This window comes from Cetorhinus maximus, chromosome 3 (assembly GCF_964194155.1).
Source record: "Cetorhinus maximus chromosome 3, sCetMax3.hap1.1, whole genome shotgun sequence".
NCBI lineage: Eukaryota > Metazoa > Chordata > Chondrichthyes > Lamniformes > Cetorhinidae > Cetorhinus > Cetorhinus maximus.
In genome coordinates this window covers 196,101,173-196,120,166 of record NC_135881.1, presented here as the reverse complement: position 1 = coordinate 196,120,166, position 18,994 = coordinate 196,101,173, and the positions used below count along the sequence as shown (strand labels likewise).

The window sequence follows — 18,994 nt, the reverse complement described above, 5'->3', positions numbered from 1 at the left end:
AACACACAGTGCTCCCTACTAGAGAGTGAGTGGGTGTATGTGCTATATTAACTCAGGACTTTGACATAGTTCCCAACACACAGTGCTCCCTACTAGAGAGTGAGTGGGTGTATGTGCTATATCAACTCAGGACTTTGACATAGTTCCCAACACACAGTGCTCCCTACTAGAGAGTGAGTGGGTGTATGTGCTATATTAACTCAGGACTTTGACATAGTTCCCAGCACACAGTGTGTATGAATTTATATGGAGATAGAGATGTTAGCCCCAGAACCAACTGAGATACCTGCGCTCCTCTAATTCTGGCCTTTTTGTGCAGCCCTGATTTTAATCGCCGCACCTTTGGTGGCCGTTGCCTTATTGCCCTGTTTCTTACGTCTGGAATTCCCTCCCTACACCTCTCCACCTTGCATTTCCCCTTTAAGACATCTACTTCTTTGACCAAGCTTTTAGTCATCTCAGTTAATATCTTCATTAGGTCCTTACCTGGTCTGGCCTGGATGTGACTCCAGACCCACAGCAATCTGACTCTTAAACGCCCCCTGAACAAGGGCAATTAGGGATGGGCAATAAATGCTGGCCCAGCCAGCGACACCCACATCCCATGAATGAATGAAAAAAAAAATTCACCCTAACATAGCAACATTTAATTTCACATTTCATTTCGAAGCTGTGATTTGGGCCTTGTGTGTAAATTATGTGATTAGTGACTGCAAGGACTGTGTGATCTGGAATGTGGTTCCTCTCCCTGTCTTGAGGCAGACTGGAGGTTTATATCCCCTGGCTATTGGCGGATCCAGGCTGACCTCTATAGTTGCTCACTAGCAGCCTCAGGGAGTATCCATGTGCAATGTTCCCCACTCCCTGGGGCCAAGCCACTATTCAGCATTGGGTCGTATTTGGAACTGAGTGGATTGAGGCTCAAACTGTGTCCCCACCTCAGCTCCATGGCCCGCTTTTATTTCTCATTCACTTGCTCTGCCCCTTGGCGACATCATCAAAAAACACATCAACAGTTTCCACTTGTACCTTGAGGATGCCCAGCTCCACTTGACCACCACCTCTCTCAACACCTCCGCTCCCACTGATTTATTATGCTGCTTATCCAGCAACCGGTACTGAATGAGCAGAAATCTCCTCTTATTAAGTCTTGGGAAGACCAAAGCCATTGTCTTCGGGTCCCGCCACAAACTCTGTGCTTTAGCCACCAATTCCAGGCCTCTCTCTGTTCACAGTCTTGGTGTTTTATTTGACGCTGAGCTGAGTTTCCCACAGCACATCCATGCCATCACTAAGATCATCTCCTTCCACCTCCATGTCATTGCCAGACCACCTAGCTCAGCTCATCTGCTGCTGAACTCCTCATCCATGCCTTCATTACCTCTAGCTTTGACTATTCCAATGCACTTCTGGCTGGCCTTCAACCTTGCACCCTCTGTAAACTTCAGCTTACACAAAACTCTGCTGCCCATGTCCTAACTCTCCCCAGGTCCCATTCACGCATCACCCCTGTTCTGGCTGACTTCCATTGGTTCCCGTCCTGGCAATACCTCAATTATAAAATTTTCATACTTATTTTCAAATCCCTCCATGCCCTACCTCCACAATCTCCTCCAGTCCTACAACCCATCGAGATCTCTCCACTGCTCCAATTCTGGCTTCTTGAGCATTGTCCTGATTTTAATCGGGCCACAATTGGTGGCTGTGCCTTCAGATGCCAAGCTCTGGTATTCCCTGCCTAAACCTCTCCACCTCTCTCCCTCACTCTCTCCCTTTAAGATGCACCTTCAAACCTACCTCTTTGTTATGACTCAGACGCCAGTTTATGGCGACTTGTGAATCACACTTGCAAGCTTGTTGCAGGGTGACCCAATTGGCACTTTAGTTAGAGTAGTTCTGCAGACACTTCTTAGGTGTTTATTTACAAGGTACTCAGCAGCTACTAATGTGTGTTTCTACACCAAACCCTATCTACATACTTGGGCTGCTCACTTGCAGGCTACCGACTTCCAACTAATTACTAACTAACTACGGAGTTAGCCCACGCTACTCCACTATTGGTTACACAAGATCATGTGATCTTCCTTTATAACATTCTTCTTAAAGGTATACAACACATTAGATAAAACCATAGTTACCACACTCTTTGACCAAGCTTTTGCTCACCTGTCTTAATGTCAGCTTTTCTTTGATAATCGTTCCCGTGAAACACCTTGGGACATTTTACTATGTAAAAGGCACTATATAGATGCAAGTTGTTGTTGTAAAAGTTAGTATGCTGGTGCTCAGCGGTACCACGTCCCCAAATTTTACCAATAGCTTTGGATGTGAGCTTTGGCGCACTCGGTGTCTAAACGTTGTGGGTTCAAGTTGCAGTCCAGAAACTTGAGCTCAAAACCAAGGCTGACTCTCCGCTACAGTACTGGGTGCAGCGGTAGATGCAAATGAGCTCTTAACACAGTTTTGAAGAAGAGTAGGGGAGCTCATCCTGGTATCTTAATCAAACGTTCAATCGATACCATTAAGGCAGATTATCCGGTCACTATCATGTTGCTGTTTGTGGGAGCTTGCTGTACACAAATTGGTTGCTGCATTTCCTACATTACAACAAGTGAGTATACTTCAAACATACTTCATTGGCTGTAAAGCACTTTGAGATGTCCTGAGGCTGTAAAAGGTACTATAGAAATGCAATATTCTTTAAGTTCACATGGCTGCAGTTTGGGGCAGTAACACTGCATGATCTGTACTGGGGCGCAAAGTGGTAGGATGCAAGTTTGTGCTTCTTACTCCTAAGAGTGGCTACGAATAGATTTTGGGGAGGTGCAGATTGGAATTCAGCCCTTGACAAGGCAGCAGTTATGGAACATCATTGACTGAGCCCTGGAACCAGCTTGCCTTCCGTCCTCATGGTTAAGAGTGGTGCATGGATTGAGTGACCAATAATTCAGACCGATTTTGAACGCTGAGCTCTATGTGCAGGTTGAGTTTCTGCTCCACTCTATTTCTCCAAGACACCACTGCAAGTGATGTATCAGCTTTCAGATCACAGAATCACAGAACTGTTATAGGACAGAAGGAGGCCATTCAGCCCATTGTGTCTAATGCCGGCTCTCCAAATGAGCAATTAACCTAGTATCATTCCTCCACCTTCTCCCCATAAACATTCTTCCTTTTCAGTTGATAACCCAATTCCCTCTTGAAAGCGTCAACTGGATCTGCCTCCACCACACTCTCAGGCAGTGCATTCATTTGCTGTGTGAAAAAGTTTCTCCTCATGTCTCCATTGCTTCTTTTGCCAATTACCTTAAATCTGTGCCCTCTCGTTCTCAATCCTTCCACCAACAGGGACAGTTTCTCCCTATTTACTCTGTACAGACCCCTCATGATTCTGAATACCTCAATCAAATCTCCTCTCAACCTTCTCATCCCCGAGGAACACAGTCCAACTTCTCCAGTCTATCTACGAAAAGGAAGTTCCTCATCCTTGGAACTATTCTTGTGAATCTTTTCCGCACTCTCTCCAATGCTTCCTAAAGTGCGACACCCAGAATTGGACGCAATACTCCAGTTGAGGCCAAACCATTGTTTTATACAAGTACAAGCACTTGTATTCTATGCCCCTATTAATTAAAGCTAAGATACTGTATGCTTTATTAACCTGTCTTTGTTAATCACTCATCTGAAACTGTGCTATTCTCAGTTGTTTAATTTTTTAACCTGATTCATTCCATTAGCTTGTAATATAAAAGGCAAGCTGTTTAACAGCAAATGAGCCTCTCAGTGCTGAAGTGTGAAATGTCTGGTAATTACTTCTGTCCATCATTGACTGGCATTTCAAAACCTCATTTTTTTCTCCCTTTCTGAAGTCAACGTGCTCCCACTTCACAGCTAACCTTGGTCTGCACTAACCGCTTAGCGGGTGTAATAGGGAGAGATGACAGCACAGTGGTAACATCACTGTACTGGTAATCCAGCAGCTGAGGCTGATACTCTAGGGACATGGGTTCAAATGGTAGAATCTAAATTCAATTCATAAAAATCTGGAATTATAAAGCTAGTCTCAGTAATGGTGACCTAGAAACTGTCATCAAATGTCATAAAAACCCATCTGGTTCATTGCAGTAAGGGAATCTGCCATCCTTACCTGGTCAGACCCATAGCAATGTGGTTGCTTCATAACTGCCACTCCAAAATGGCCTAGCAAGCCGCTCAGTTCAAGGGCAATTAGGTATGAGCGGCAAATGCTGACCTTGCCAGTGATGCCCACATCCCATGAAAGAATACATTTTGAATAGCCAATGCTTCTGGAAAATAACATGAAGTACTAAGCTAAGCTGATGAGCCCTGACATCCCTTGGGGGCTTCTCTCAGACTCCTGCTTTTCATAGAACCATAGAAAAGTTACAGCACAGAAGGAGGCCATTCGGCCCATCTTGTCCGTGCCAGCCCGAGGACACCCAGGTGCCCTTTCTAATCCCACCTTCCTGCACCCGGCCCATAGCCCTGCAGCTTATAGCACTTTAGGTGCAGAGCCAGGTACTTTTAAAAAGAGTTTAGAGTTTCTGCCTCTACCACCAACTTGGGCAGCGAATTCCAGACACCCACTACCCTCTGCGTAAAAAAGTTCTTCCTCATGTCCCCCCTACACCTTCTGCCACTCGTTCTGGTAGGTAGTTAAAAGTCACTATTCTACTTTGATTTGCAAACTTTGGAACTGAAATACAATTAATTATAGCCCTATTTAATTTCCAAGAGTGTATTAAAAATATACAGCAAAAATGTGATTACAATGTAACCTCTCCAGTCCAGAAATCTATTGTTCAGAAACACCAGTTGTCCAGAAATATTTTGAGCAGTCCCAGGCAACACACGGTATTGTTTTAGTACAGTGTGGGATAGCAGCAACATGATAGATATATCGTTTTTCTCATCCATTTTTTAATCCTTTTTCCCCCAGCTCCCCCAGGGCCACCTATCACTTAGATAAAAGGAAAATACTGTGGATGCTGGAAATCTGGAACAAAAACAGAAAATGCTGGAAAAACTCAGCAGGTCTGACAGCATCTGTGGGGAGAGAAACAGAGTTAACGTTTCGAGTCCGTATGACTCTTCTTCAGAGCTAATGAGAAGTAGAAATGGAATGAAATTTATGCTGTTTAAGGGGTGGGTGAAGCTGGATAGAAGGCCAGCAATAGGTGGGGGCTAAGGAGAGATTGACAAAGATGCCATGGACATAAGACAAAGGGAGTGTTAATGGTAGTGGTGAGGGCTAAAGGAGATGCTGATAGTGGCATAAAGGTAAGATAGAAGAATGTGTTAATAGCAGAACATAGAACAAGTAACAGATGGTCCTTTTGGGGGTGGGGTGGTTGGTAAAAAGGATGAAAAAAAGATTAAAAAGGGATAAAACAATGAATAAATGAATAAAAATAAAATAAAGTAAATAAAAATAAAAATAAATTTTTAAAAAGGGGTGAAGATAGAGGAGAGGGCTCATGTTCTTAAGTTGTTGAACTCAATGTTCAATGCAGAAGGCTGTGAAGTACCTAATTGGAGGATGAGGTGCTGTACTTCCAGTTTGCGTTGGGCTTCACTGGAACATTGCAGCAGGCCAAGGACAGACATGTGGGCATGAGAGCAGGGGGGTGTGTCGAAATGGCAAGCGACAGGGAGGTCTGGGTCATGCTTGCGGACAAACCAAAGGTGTTCTGCAAAGTGGTCACCCAGTCTGCGTTTGATCTCCCAAATGTAGAGGATACTGCATTGGGAGCAGCGAATGATGGAGGAGTGGACGAGGGTGTCCCAGAGGAAACAGTCCCTACAGAATGCTGACAGGGGGCTGCGCGGAAGATGTGTTTGGTGGTGGCATCATGCTGGAGTTAGCAGAAATGGTGGAGGATGATCCTTTGAATGCGGAGGCTGGTGGGGTGAAAAGTGAGGACAAGGGGGACCCTATCATGTTTCTGGGAGGGAGGGGCAGGCGTGAGGGCAGAGGCGCGGGAGATGGGTCGGACACGGTTGAGGGCCTGAGCATTTTCTGTTTTTATTTCGGATTTCTGGAATCCGCAGTATTTTGCATTTACCTTAGTGTTTAACTCACTGCCGCATTTCTACTTTTCTTTAACTCTGAAGAAGAGTCATACGGACTCTTACAGGGTTGGGCGCGCGCCCGACCCAATCGGGTGTAAAATTGCGCGAGTTGACGTTGAGCGAGCGTCATCGCGCACTCGCGTGATATTTCGCTCAGCAGGCACGTGTAAAAGCCGGAAGTGATCCGGCCGACAACTCAGCGGGCAGTTAAGCCCATCAACGGCGCAATCATCTCCGATTTTTTGGTGGCCCGTCTAACCTTGCAGATGGCGGACAGGCAAGTCGGCCCAGGCAGCCTTTGCACTTTTCATCAAACCTTAACCAAGGGTAGGATGAAATCTCCGTTACGAGATAAAAGGAAATACCTGTGGACAGCATTTTTATGAGGTATGCTTTCAGGTGCTTGACGGTGATGCGTGGACATTGTTTGCAGCTTTTTACACCTTTATTTCATTATTTGAAGGTCTGCAGCCCCCGGAGGCCGCCGTCTTCCTTCAGGGAGCTCTCTCGCAGTGCTCACCCACAATGACGCCATCGCCCACCCTCATCCCCCCCCCACCCTCCCCATCCCGGCAGCGCTGAGCTTTTCAGCACGTGTTTCATGCTGGCTGGTTGTTAATTAGCTGGCCAGCATAAAATCGCAGTCGGGGGCCCGGTCGGGGTCCGCAGTCTGCTTCCTGGCTGCTTCCAAGCCTTCCAATCGCATGCACCCACCACGGGTAAAATTCAGGCCGTTAACTCTGTTTCTCTCGCCACAGAGGCTGCCAGACCTGCTGAGTTTCTCCAGCACTGCTTTTTATTTCAGATTTCCAGCATCCACAGCATTTTGCTTTTATTTTTATTACTGCGTTACATTGTTGTATCGTTGTTTTATGCTTCAGTGGACGGTGTTTTCTGATTCACACACTTGTCGTTAGGCATTCTAATGTCAATCTATCATCCAGAAAACTCTGAAATCCAGAAAAGTCTTGGTCCCAAGCATTCTAGACTGGAGAGGTTACAGGGTTTTATAATACACATACCAGCTAATGAGAAACATCATGGTTGCCCCACTAAACTCAATTACGAATGAGTCCCAGTATTGCTCCTTCATAAAAAAGAAAAAAAGGACTTGCATTGGCATAGAAACAGAAAATGCTGGAAAAACTCAGCAGGTCTGGCAGCATCAGCGGAGAGAGAAACAGAGTTAACGTTTCAAGTCCATATGACGTCTTCAGAGCATTGATATAGCTCCTCCCATGACCTCAAGACATCCCTAAGTGCTTTAAAACTAAGAAATCATTTTTAAAGTGTAGTTATTGTTATAAAGTAAGAAATATGGCAGTCAATCTGCTCATCAGATGCTCAGCTAATCTAAGATGGGTCATAATAAGTGGGGAAGCCTCCCTGTTTGATCGCGTTAACACCTGAGTCAGAAGGTTGTGGGTTCAAGTCTCACTTCAGAGACATGACCAAGTCTAATACTTCAGCACAGTGCCGAGCTTTGCTGCACTGCTACCACCTTTTAGATAAGACCCCAGACTGAATCTGCCCTTTCAGTAGACATAAAAGATTCCGTGACACTATTGAAAGAAGGAGCTAGGAAGTTCTCCCTCAATCAACAGCACAAAAACAGGTTATTGGCACGTTATTACTTTGTCGTTTGTGGGGCCTTACCATCTCTTTATACAATTTCCTTTCGGAATAGCCATGCTGGTTAGTACAGGGATCAAACCTGTGACCTTGACATTATTAGCACCGCACTCTAACCATCTGGGCTAACCAGCCACTGTTGTCCCTCTATAACCAAATAAACTAAATTAACAAATCGGGGACAAATTAAAAGGCAGCCTCTTAAAGAGAAACTGCAAAAAAGCTGTCTCTTTATATATGCTCAAGGAAAACTCCAGTTACTGAGCACCACCTGCATACAATTAAACACAATTAATATATAATTAACACTTTACACCTAACTATATCACCTAGCAGATTTAATAGCCAAGCATCAGCTATCACTGCAAACAACTAAGCAGTATATATAAGACAGAGCACAGCCAGTCCACTTCTAAATGCTCGACTTTGCTAAATAAAAACCATTAGTTTGGGTCATTTTGTACAGCAGTTTTTTTTTAAAGGTATTTGTTATAATCAGACTGAGGTGTGCTGCATCCTGGGCAAACGTGCTGCAGAATCGGGCATGTGTCCCTACGTCACTGCGCATCATTTAGATTTTCAGTTCAGCTGAATGCCCGCCGAACTGTCAAAGGCCTATTAAGGCCATTTAACTAACAATTAAAATAATTAACAGAGCTGCCCGTCCAACCTTAAGGTTGGCGGGGGGGCAGGTGAAGAGCGTAGGCGGCCTTCGCATTTTTCATGGAACCTCATCCACGGGCGGGATGAGGTTTCATGAATGATTTTAAATTTTCTCAAAAATTTTTATTGAAATTAATGCACACGTCCCAGCTCATGTGACAGTTTCACATGAGGGGACATGTCATAAAAAATTTTTCAACACTTTACTCAACTGTTAAAACTTAAAACTAACTTTCTCGTGCAGTGCGCACTCCTGACTCAGGGAACGCCCCACCGCACAGGGAGCGCTCAGCGTTTCCGGGTGTGCGTCACACTGGGCGCGCCTTGCTTGGCCCACCCACATAAAATATCGGCCCGGACCCAATTGGGGCCCCCACACAACCCCCCTGGAGGGGGGAGAATTCTACCCCCTCTCTTCAGTTCCCCAGTTAAATAAGCCCACCTGCCATTTCATGGCTCTCACCCTTCTAACTCTGACCTTGTAAGTACACATGGAAGGAAATTGGACGTGTAAATATCCTGGGGGAATCTGCCAACTTCTGAATTCTAGAATTTCAATTACCTTACATTTACAAACTTAATTTCCCCCAGGACTAAAATATTCCAAGAGCATATTAATCATGAAATTTAGACATTTTCAATGAGTACTTGTCCTGTTTATGCTGAAACAAAACTCAGTTGAGGTTAACAGGTTAAGTGGAAGAAGAAGCCACTGATATTCTACTGACAGATGGGGCAGAATTTTCCCGTTGGCGTGTGTGGGGTGGGCCCCACACGCTGACGCGTAAAATGACGCGCGGTGACGTCGGGTGAGCGTCCCAATGTTACCGTGCGCCATCGCAATATTTCGTTGGGCGGGCATGTGATGATCTCCGATGCATGCCCGCCATTAATTAACGGGCCACATAAGGCCCTTGAGGCACCAATTGATGGCCATTTTTCGAGGCCTGTGCGATCTTCAGGTCGTTGCACGGGCGCAACGGGGAGGCGGGTAGGACACATTTGTATAAACCTCATCCACGGGCAGGGTAAGAGGGGTCAGTGGGATCACGAGTGTGCTCAGTCAGATACCTAATTTGGAAAGTTACTGATACTTGCCTGTGTGAGCAGAAATACTTCAAAACTCATACCAGCTGCTTGGACAGGACTCACAACCTTCAAGTCAGCACTTTACAGTGAAGATTTTTGGGGCCTGCAGGTTTCAGGAAGCCTTCCCTTACCCAGGGAATGGGAGTTGTGCTGTCCACTGGAGGCATCTCCTCTGAGGAGGAAGGGAGGCCAGAAGAGGGAGGAGGCCAGGAGTGCACATTCAGCCTCCAGGGGAGCCACCTTTGGGAGGACAGGCGCAGGCACAAGGGGCGCAGGGCCAACAAGAAGTCCAAGGCGGAAGGGGCCGCAGAAGACGCCACTATCCTGTTGCCAGGGTTTACAGGCGACGAAGCAGCTACCTCAATACGTCTGAGGTGCAGTGCTGAAGGAGGCTCCGTCTCTGAAGGGAGACAGTCAACTCTATCTGTCAGATGATTGGGCCTGAGATCTCTCCTAACTGTGTGGGTGGACACCCCATGTCAGTGGCTCTAAAGGTCACAGCTGTCCTCAACTTCTATGCCTCTGGCTCTTTCCAGGGCTCGGTGGGTGATCTTTGCGGTATCTCCCAATCAGCCTTGCACACTTGTGTCAAGCAGATGACAGACGCTCTGTTCAGGCGTGCAGTGACCTTCATCCACTACCATTGGGACCAGGCAAGCCAGGCACAGTGAGCCAGAGGCTTCGCGGCCATTGCTGACTTCCCCCGTGTCCAGGGTGCTATAGACTGTACACATGTGGCCATCAAGGCGCCAGCAGGTGAGCCCAGTGCCTTCGTCAACAGGAAGGGCTTCCACTCCATGAATGTGCAGATAGTGTGTGATCACAGGATGCTGATTCTACAAGTCTGTGCAAGGTACCCAGGCAGCTCCCACGACGCCTACATCCTCAGACACTCCCAGGTGCCAGGGCTCTTCAGTGCTCCAGCCCGGCTGGATGGATGGCTGCTGGGTGACAAGGGCTATCCCCTCAGAAGGTGGCTCATGACGCCTCTCCACCATCCAAGAACAGAAGCTGAGCAGCGGTACAACAGGTGCCACGTCTCCACAAGGGCTGTGGTGGAGAGACCATCGGTCTTCTCAAGATGCGTTTCCGATGCCTGGACCATTCAGGGGGCGCACTCCAGTACCCCCCAGATTGAGTGTCACTGATAATGGTTGCATGCTGCCCTCTCCACAATCTTGCGCTGGAAAGGGGCGGCGCTGTGGACGAAGAAGATGTAGACGCATTGGCTGCGGCTGCACACGATGAGTCCAGCAGTGAGTCCGAGGATGAGCACCGTAAATGGATGGGCACCGAGCTGGGAAACTTGGTGCCGAGTCCATCTCCCACACTGGCACTGACCAGCTGAGGTCAACGCTGATGTGAGGGCTTGCTGGTCTGAGTGCACCCCCAGGAAGCCCTGATGGGTCCCCTGGAGGAGCCTCTCCACGAGAGTCACCACTCTCTCCATGAAGGACGCATGGCGCTCGGTCATGAGGCTCATTGCATCAGCGATCGTCCACATGGACTCCTCCACCACGGACATCAAGCCAAGCATAGCCTCATGTATCTCCGCCAGATCCTCCCGCACACCCTGCTGATCTTCCAGCATTTGCTGCCTCACAGACAACTCCAGAAGCACATCATCAGCCATCGACTGAGCATGTGCCTGGTCCCCTGGAGTCCTCTGACTGCTGGCACCATGGGCACTCTCTCTCTCTGCCAGCTCCTCCAGCGACTGTGAAGTGCCCTCACCACTGTGCCCCGGGACACTAGCCGATGATCTAATTCCCACGGAGGTGCTAGTGTCTGCGCTGGTGCCTGCCTAACAGAGATGGTGTGACTCTGGTGGGTCAGAGACTTCAGGGCTCTCAGGTGTGAGAGGGGGGCCCCTGTGTCAGTGATGCTGAAAGGAAGAACAAGGATATTGGATCAGTTAATGTGGAGGCAATGTCAATGTGCATCCCTGTCCCCCAGATCATTATGCGTTCATCCTCCCATAAGCAATGGTCAAGCCATGTTGCAAACTTCAATCACTGAACATTCAGCACTGCCGTGGCTGCTGGGACACACATGGTGACCTCACTGCTGGGCAAACATACCTGCCCGTGGCACCCCAGCCTCACCGACACCGGTGGACCTGGGCGCATGGCGCCTCTCCAGATCCAGGGCGTCCTGCTCGAACCTGGTAACGATGGCCAACTGGGCCAGCCCTCCACCAGTCCTCACCCTCTCGGCGGCATTATGAGCATCCTTCTCCTGAAAAGGAGAGAAGAGCATTGATTAGTGCAACTTGTACCTGGAATCTCTTCGCTGCCATCCCACCCCAACCAGAGTGGGACATTGCAGGACCCCAGTACCTCCTCACCCCACAGCTGCAGAACACTCACACAAAGATGCCAGGCCTGTCCCCCCAATCCTGCTTGGCCAAATGCAGTCTGCATCACATTTGGCACCACACGGTCCAACCTTGCAAAGCAAGGAGGCGCAAGCACGTGGAACGCACAGGCCAGCAGATGGATCGGTGCCCCACCGCCTGGAAGCTCCCCTCCCAGCATGTCAGAACCCTGGCTTTGACATGTCCTGGAGTTCCAGCTCTGCGCCTAAGTGCAGCTCCTCCAGGTTGCCCCCAAAACAGTAATGTGGGTGTCTCAGTGTACCACATGCTGCGGGTGCAGAACCTATCTCATCACCACCCTCTCAGGGTGACCTAGGCATGGGCAATATCTGCTGGCCCACCCGGCGATGGCTCATGCAGTCAACCCCTGCTCTACCCTTCTGCTGGCCGTGATTCACAGCCTTTGCAAGGCTGCAGGAACTTTTTAAAACAGGCCACTGGGTCGCCATTGGATCCAGTGGTCATAGCAGTCCCACTGCCACCCGCCCACTCCCGCTGTCCTCGGGAGCCGCGATTCACGCTGGGCGGGCCTTAATTGGCCCACCCGCGTAAAATGGCAGCACGGACCCGATTGCGGGCGGCGATCAGGTCTGCATCCGGTCCCACACTGAGAGGCAGAAAACTCTGCCCATGGACTGCCAGCTCATCCAGCTTATCAATCCTCGAAATATGTCAACACAAACACTGGTGAGAATAAGCCAGTCTGGTCAATGCATCTGCTCAGCCCCTGGAAACAGGCCGAAGGCCAGGATTAAATGACAGCGGAGACAGAAGCCCGAATTGTCCTCTTCCTCCTGCCCGTTTATGGGCATTATTCCAGCAGGCACGAGTGGGAAAAGGGGGCGCGTGACACTCCCCATGTTGTGCTGCCTCGTTTAAATACACCCGATTTTTGCTTCGGCCCATTTATTCACTGTCACTTTGCAGTCGATGTGGAAACATTTAAGAGAAGCTATAATGTCTATAATGGTGGGCTTGGCACTCTTTGGGTGAGGCATTATATCGGGGCCCTGTCTGCTTGTTCCGGTGGGTCAACTAGATGTTAAACATCTCACAGCACTACGCTAAGAAGAATAAGGAACTCTTCCAATGTTTGGCCAATATTTTTTCCTCAACCAGCTAACTAAAAATCTAGCCAACGGATTATTATTGCCCAGGGATGTTGCTATCTGTAAAATGACTGCCATACGTGTTTATGTAACAACAGTGACTTCACTTTAGAGTAAGTCATTGTGTGTGAAGCATGTTGAACAGTGAGGTGCTATATGAATGCAAATTCTGAATCTTTTCATTAAACCGGGGAGCCCCCCGCCATGGCAGTAATTTCTGTTCCACTTTGTTCCTTCTAGGTCTCCTTACCTAAGGAAAGGAATACTTAACTTAGAGGGAGTGCAACATAGGTTTAGTGAGCTGATTCCTGGGATGGGGAATTGCCCTAAGGGGCTTATATTCTCTGGGGTTTAGGGGAATGAGAAGTGGTCTCACCAAAACATAAAATTCTTAAGGGGCTTGATAGTGTACATGCTGGGAGGATGTTTCCCTTTGGCTGGGGAATCTAGAACATGGGCTCACAATCTCAGAATGAAGGGTCAGCCATTTAAGACTGAGATGAGGAGAAATGCCTTCACTCGATGGGTTGTGAATCTTTAGGATTTTCTACCCCAGGGATGTGTGGATGCTCAGTCTTTGAGTATATTCAAGACCGAGAATGATAGAATTTTGGGCACTAAGGGAATTAAAGGACATGGGGATTGGACTGGAGGGTGGAATTGAGGGAAAAGATCAGCCATAATCTTATTGGATGGTGGAGCACACTTAAGGGGTTGAATGGACAACTCCTGCTCCTAGGTCTTATGTTGCTTCATTTCAAAGCTACCTCCAAGAGGCTGGCTTCCTCTTTTGTGCCAAATATTTATTTTTCCCTTAAAAACTCTTAACTTCAACAAAGATCAAGTCCATTCAAATCAATGTTATTACTGCTATATCTTCTCAGTTTTCCTCTAGCACTCCTCAACTGAGTATAACAAAATAATCTGGTTGTCTGATGGGTAGTCCCTCCCTCATGCCTAGGCTCCAGCCTCTCCTCCTAGCAACCTTTCTTCTCTTCCTTTATTGCTGCTCACCAGTGCTCCTCTTTTTCTGCTTCCAGCGGCTGTCAGTACACTAATCTGCACAAACTTCCATTTACTTATATTCCCATTGTCTAAACTCAAGACATATTGGCAACTGGTCCATGAAGGCATCTCTCTCCATTAGAGAGCGACAAGAGGTCATATAGAGGGGCACCACTTCACATCAAGTGTGGGGGGAAGGCAAGGAAGCAGGCCTCCATGAAATCCACAGCCAATATGGGGCTCAAACCTGCACCATTGGCATCATTCTGCAGCACACTCGTGCCACCAAGCCAACCAACCCCCAACAGTGACGTTTAAGCACGCTTCTCCAGAACCTCAAATCTCTGGAACCTCTCACCTCCCTCAGTTTTTCCTTCCTTCAACAGATCTTAAAATTCAAGATCGAAGTAATTTAACCACCATGTCTGATTTATTCCCTGTTATTCTTTTGAACCTTGGTGTGGCCTGCGCTATGGTCCTTGACCCTTCACCTTTGGTTTGCCCACATAATAAACCGAGAATATTTGACTTTGTATGTGAGGGAGTGCAGAGAGAGAAATGGTCAGGATGTTTGTATAAAACATACATGAATAAGAATTTAAAGGCTTGTTCATACCTGGTGAAGAGTGGTAAGGTGAATGAGATACCGGAAGCCACCCAGCACCTTGAACCGTGTTCCAACAAGGGTCAATGTTTTCAGGAGCGTGGTAAAGAAACTATGATAAAACAGAATGGATTTAAGTATTTTCAAAGCAGTCAATTTATATGCTAATATTGGGGAGTGCTACACGTTCCACAAGAGGGCAGTTTTTTGCTTATTTTGCTATTAATATTGTTCAGGGCTTACAGTGCTTGTTTGGACAATAAATATTCCCCAGAACCACGTGGGAATTTTGAGTGGAGAGGTAGTTTTAACTCGTACTGCATTTCTTGGGAAAGATATATCAGGGTAATGTTTATGAATTAGCGCTAGCCAGTGTGGATCATTGCGTGACAGGGGTGTGATCCCGCAATTCGGCTGCAGACATCGGCACATCCTGCATGATTTTCTGACCACACCAGAAAGAAAACCGAGCGAGTTACAAACGTAGCAGAAAATGTTTGGTCCACTTGGCCTGTCGAGAGACTCCCGGGTGCCCATGTAGTCTGCAGGGACTTGCCGAGATCAGCGGCAGATTTGTTGACGTGTATTTCAAGTCACGCGAAACCTTGGACTGGATTCTCCTGGTGGGCTTCTGAAACCTCACCGCCACGGCTCAAAAGGAGGGAAGTGGGGTTGGTCAGAAGCCTGCACCATGTGGGAAATGGTCGATCGATGTGATTTTCCTCACAACAGCCAATTAATGGCCGGAGGATGGGCTCAATGTACAATTGTGGATGCTGGGCGGGCCACCCCAAAGCTGGAGGGCCAGTCAGAGGCCTTCCGGCTTGAGGGGAGCAGCGGGCCACAACGGAGGGTAAATAAGAGAGAGAGGGTGCTTCGAAATAGAGGGCTCTTTCTCCGACCTTTTCAAAATTCAGGTTAAAAAAAATGGATTTGGCAGTCAGGCCACCATGGTGGGGAGGTTTGGTGGGTGGGGGGGGGTTACCCTTCTACAGGATGGTCTCCAGCTGTTGCTGCTGCTGCACCCAGGCAGGCAGACAGGCTGGGCCTCTCAGCATGCCTGGAGCATGGATCCCCTGGTCAGCTTCCAGGAGGTCACCCCCAGGCAGCTGCACCGTCCCCTGCCGCCTGGGGGATCAGGAGCCTGACTAGAAAATCCCCAGTCAGCCTCCTCCGGTCTTAAGTGGCCGAAACAAGCATAATTGGCTATTCGCCACCTTAGCTATCAAATTCGTTTTGAAATCCTGATTAATGGATGGGGTTGCACACCAGAGAATGTTGGAGCTATCATGCATGGCCCTTTAATGTCGAATGACGTCCATCGTCCAACATTCCCCCTCCCCCACCCCTCCCAATACCGAGTCATTTCTGATCATGCGACCGTGGGAAGGTACTGAGTGATGATAAGGCATATTCCTATCTGGGGGTGGGTGAGGGAGGGGAAAATTGGAGGAAGGCCTATTACTGAATTGCTGTTGTGCTTGTCTCATGAGTTGCAAGACCGAATTAGGGGAATGAAGATCTGAAACATATAGGGGCAGGAGGTAACTTTCAAATCATTCAAAAGAAGAAAGGAACTCATATTTATTTACTCATTTCTCAGAGTTGTCCAAAAATGGTTCACACACACACTACAAATTATTCCAAAGTCCAGTCACTCATTATGTGAGTGAAATATTAAAGCCTTTACCAGAAAAGAAAGAGAATGCTCCTTAACATAAAGAAGTACCTTTTGCCTGAGATAACTGTTGTGGTTTGACTGCAACATGTTCCTCAGCACAGTTATGTGGCTGATACCAGTGTGGTTTTTATGCTTGTCACAAGCTGCTATACGCTGACTCTCAGACTGAAACTTGCTCTCTTGCAGATTTGAAAATGGAAGTGAGTTTCCTGAAGAAGCCGAGAACAATGATCCCAGCGCCTACGTTACAAACTTATCGTACTATCAGTTAGTTCCTTTTGAAACGGATATCTTGGAGTGACTCTAGCGTGGGGCATATTGAAACAGAAGTTCATTTTTTTCCCCCCCACAAAGTCCCATTCTTTCTACCCACTCGTTCCCACAGCCAAGCCTCAATTGGAGCGTGAATGTTCACCTTGGACACCTCTTTCAGCTGGCTGGTCCAATTGATGCAGGGTATTTGAATACAGTAACCTTCCGATTTCAGTCTCTCACTTCAATGTTTACAGAAGACGAAACAAGTGACATGCGAACTGCTGCTTTGACAATGAATCCCCGTGGACTCTGGCTAATTCTCAGGACACCAGAAATCCACCTAACCAAGTGAAGGAAAAGCACGAGACATTTCCTTCATTTTCAAAAAAAAAATAATAATTAATAATCGGGAAGCAAATAGTCTTAAAATGGGCCATCTTGAAAAAGGCAAGTTAGATCCTATCCTATCGAAGGAGAACTGGCAGAGAATTGTCCTGAGCCACAATGCGAACTTCGGTGGATGTGTTTTTCCTGGTTTGTATCTGGGAAGGATTCGAAGTCAGCAGGCGGGCCTGGATCATCTGCAAGATTGGTTTCCTTTCCTGATGGAAAAGTAAATGAGGAAAAGTAATTATCTCAACTCAAGGGTGGCTTCAGCATCTGGATGGATCTCTCGTCATGACCCCTGCCAGCCGGTCAACGCACTCTATTAAAGCTTTCGTTGCGAAGTCAACACAAAAACACCTATCAGTATTCACGCAGGCAGCATCAGCAACTAATAGGAATCAAGGACTGGGGCTATTGGTTGTTTTGATAAGGCACCCCGAGCTAAGATGCTGTGTCTGCACCATGCTGCTTCTCCGTGGAGTGCACCATCACAGGTTCTATTGTGCAAGCGTCTCTTCTACAAATATGTACTAACTTACTATTTTTGGCTTATGTAAATAGTAAATTATTAAAGTCTAGATTGTTTTATACAGTGTACCTTCAAATGTATTTTATCGGAAGCAGTATTAATCAATTAAATGGTATTTTAATCAGTGTAGCAACCTTCTGGCTACTATTTATTTCTGAATAACGGGTAAATATGACTGCCAAGGTAACAAAGAGGGTAAATGGCAATTATCGTTATTTCTGGATAAATGGTCCAGCTATTTCAGGCGAGGAGCAGATGTGTGCTTAGATGTGAATATCCAAAGGTTGCTGTGCGAGTTAGGCTGTTCCACGGTTAACTTTGTGAAAACAGCATCTTGCCCTTTGCATCTGCCTGCTTTCTTGCCAAGTAACTTTCAGTGTTTTAAGGCGATTAGCAAAAGAACAAGAGGCGACATGAGGCGAAAGCTATTTCTACACCGAGTGATTGGGATTTGGAATGCACAGTCCAATGGGGGCGGTGGATATAAATTGAATAGCGACCTTTAAGGGGGAATTGGATAAATATCTGAAGGGGGAAAACTGCAGGGATATGGGGAAAGAGCGAGGGAGTGGGACTGAGTGGATTGGATATGGGGAAAGAGTGAGGGTGTGGGACTGAGTGGATTGGATATAGGGAAAGAGCGAGGGAGTGGGACTGAGTGGATTGAATATGGGGAAAGAGTGAGGGAGTGGGACTGAGTGCATTGGATATGGGGAAAGAGTGAGGGAGTGGGACTGAGTGGATTGGATATGGGTAAAGAGTGAGAGAGTGGGACTGAGTGGATTGGATATGGGGAAAGAGTGACGGATTGGGACTGAGTGGATTGGATATGGGGAAAGAGTGAGAGAGTGGGACTGAGTGGATTGGATATGGGGAAAGAGTGAGGGAGTGGGACTGAGTGGATTGGATATGGGTAAAGAGTGAGGGAGTGGGACTGAGTGGATTGGATATGGGGAGAGTGAGGGAGTGGGACTGAGTGGATTGGATATGGGGAAAGAGTGAGGGAGTGGGACTCAGTGGATTGGATATGGGGAAAGAGTGAGGGAGTGGGACTGAGTGGATTGGATATGGAGAAAGAGTGAGGGAGTGGGACTGAGTGGATTGGATATGGGGAAAGAGTGAGGGAGTGGGACTGAGTGGACTGGATATGGGGAAAGAGTGAGGGAGTGGGACTGAATGGATTGGATATGGGGAAAGAGTGAGGGAGTGGGACTGAGTGGATTGGATATGGGGAAAGAGTGAGGGATTGGGACTGAGTGGATTGGATATGGGGAAAGAGTGAGGGATTGGGACTGAGTGGATTGGATATGGGGAAAGAGTGAGGGAGTGGGACTGAGTGGATTGGATATGGGGAAAGAGTGAGGGAGTGGGACTGAGTGGACTGGATATGGGGAAAGAGTGAGGGAGTGGGACTGAGTGGATTGGATATGGGGAAAGAGTGAGGGATTGGGACTGAGTGGATTGGATATGGGGAAAGAGTGAGGGATTGGGACTGAGTGGATTGGATATGGGGAAAGAGTGAGGGAGTGGGACTGAGTGGATTGGATATGGGGAAAGAGTGAGGGAGTGG

At 47.6% G+C, this 18,994-nt stretch overlaps 1 protein-coding gene across 2 annotated transcripts in view; it reads left to right on the top strand.

The window, feature by feature from the left end:
• pxdc1b (PX domain containing 1b) overlaps positions 1-17,553 on the top strand; it is a 58,846-nt gene extending 41,293 nt beyond the window's left edge. The window contains exon 5 of one of the 2 annotated variants that reach the window (XM_078539548.1): positions 16,440-17,553. In XM_078539548.1, the coding sequence (XP_078395674.1) occupies positions 16,440-16,554 (115 nt within the window). In that variant the 3' untranslated portion in view covers positions 16,555-17,553. Of the gene's footprint in view, positions 1-14,112; positions 16,384-16,439 lie in introns of those variants that run through there. The other variant, XM_078539549.1, reaches the window with a different exon arrangement.
• The last annotated feature ends 1,441 nt before the right edge of the window (positions 17,554-18,994 follow it).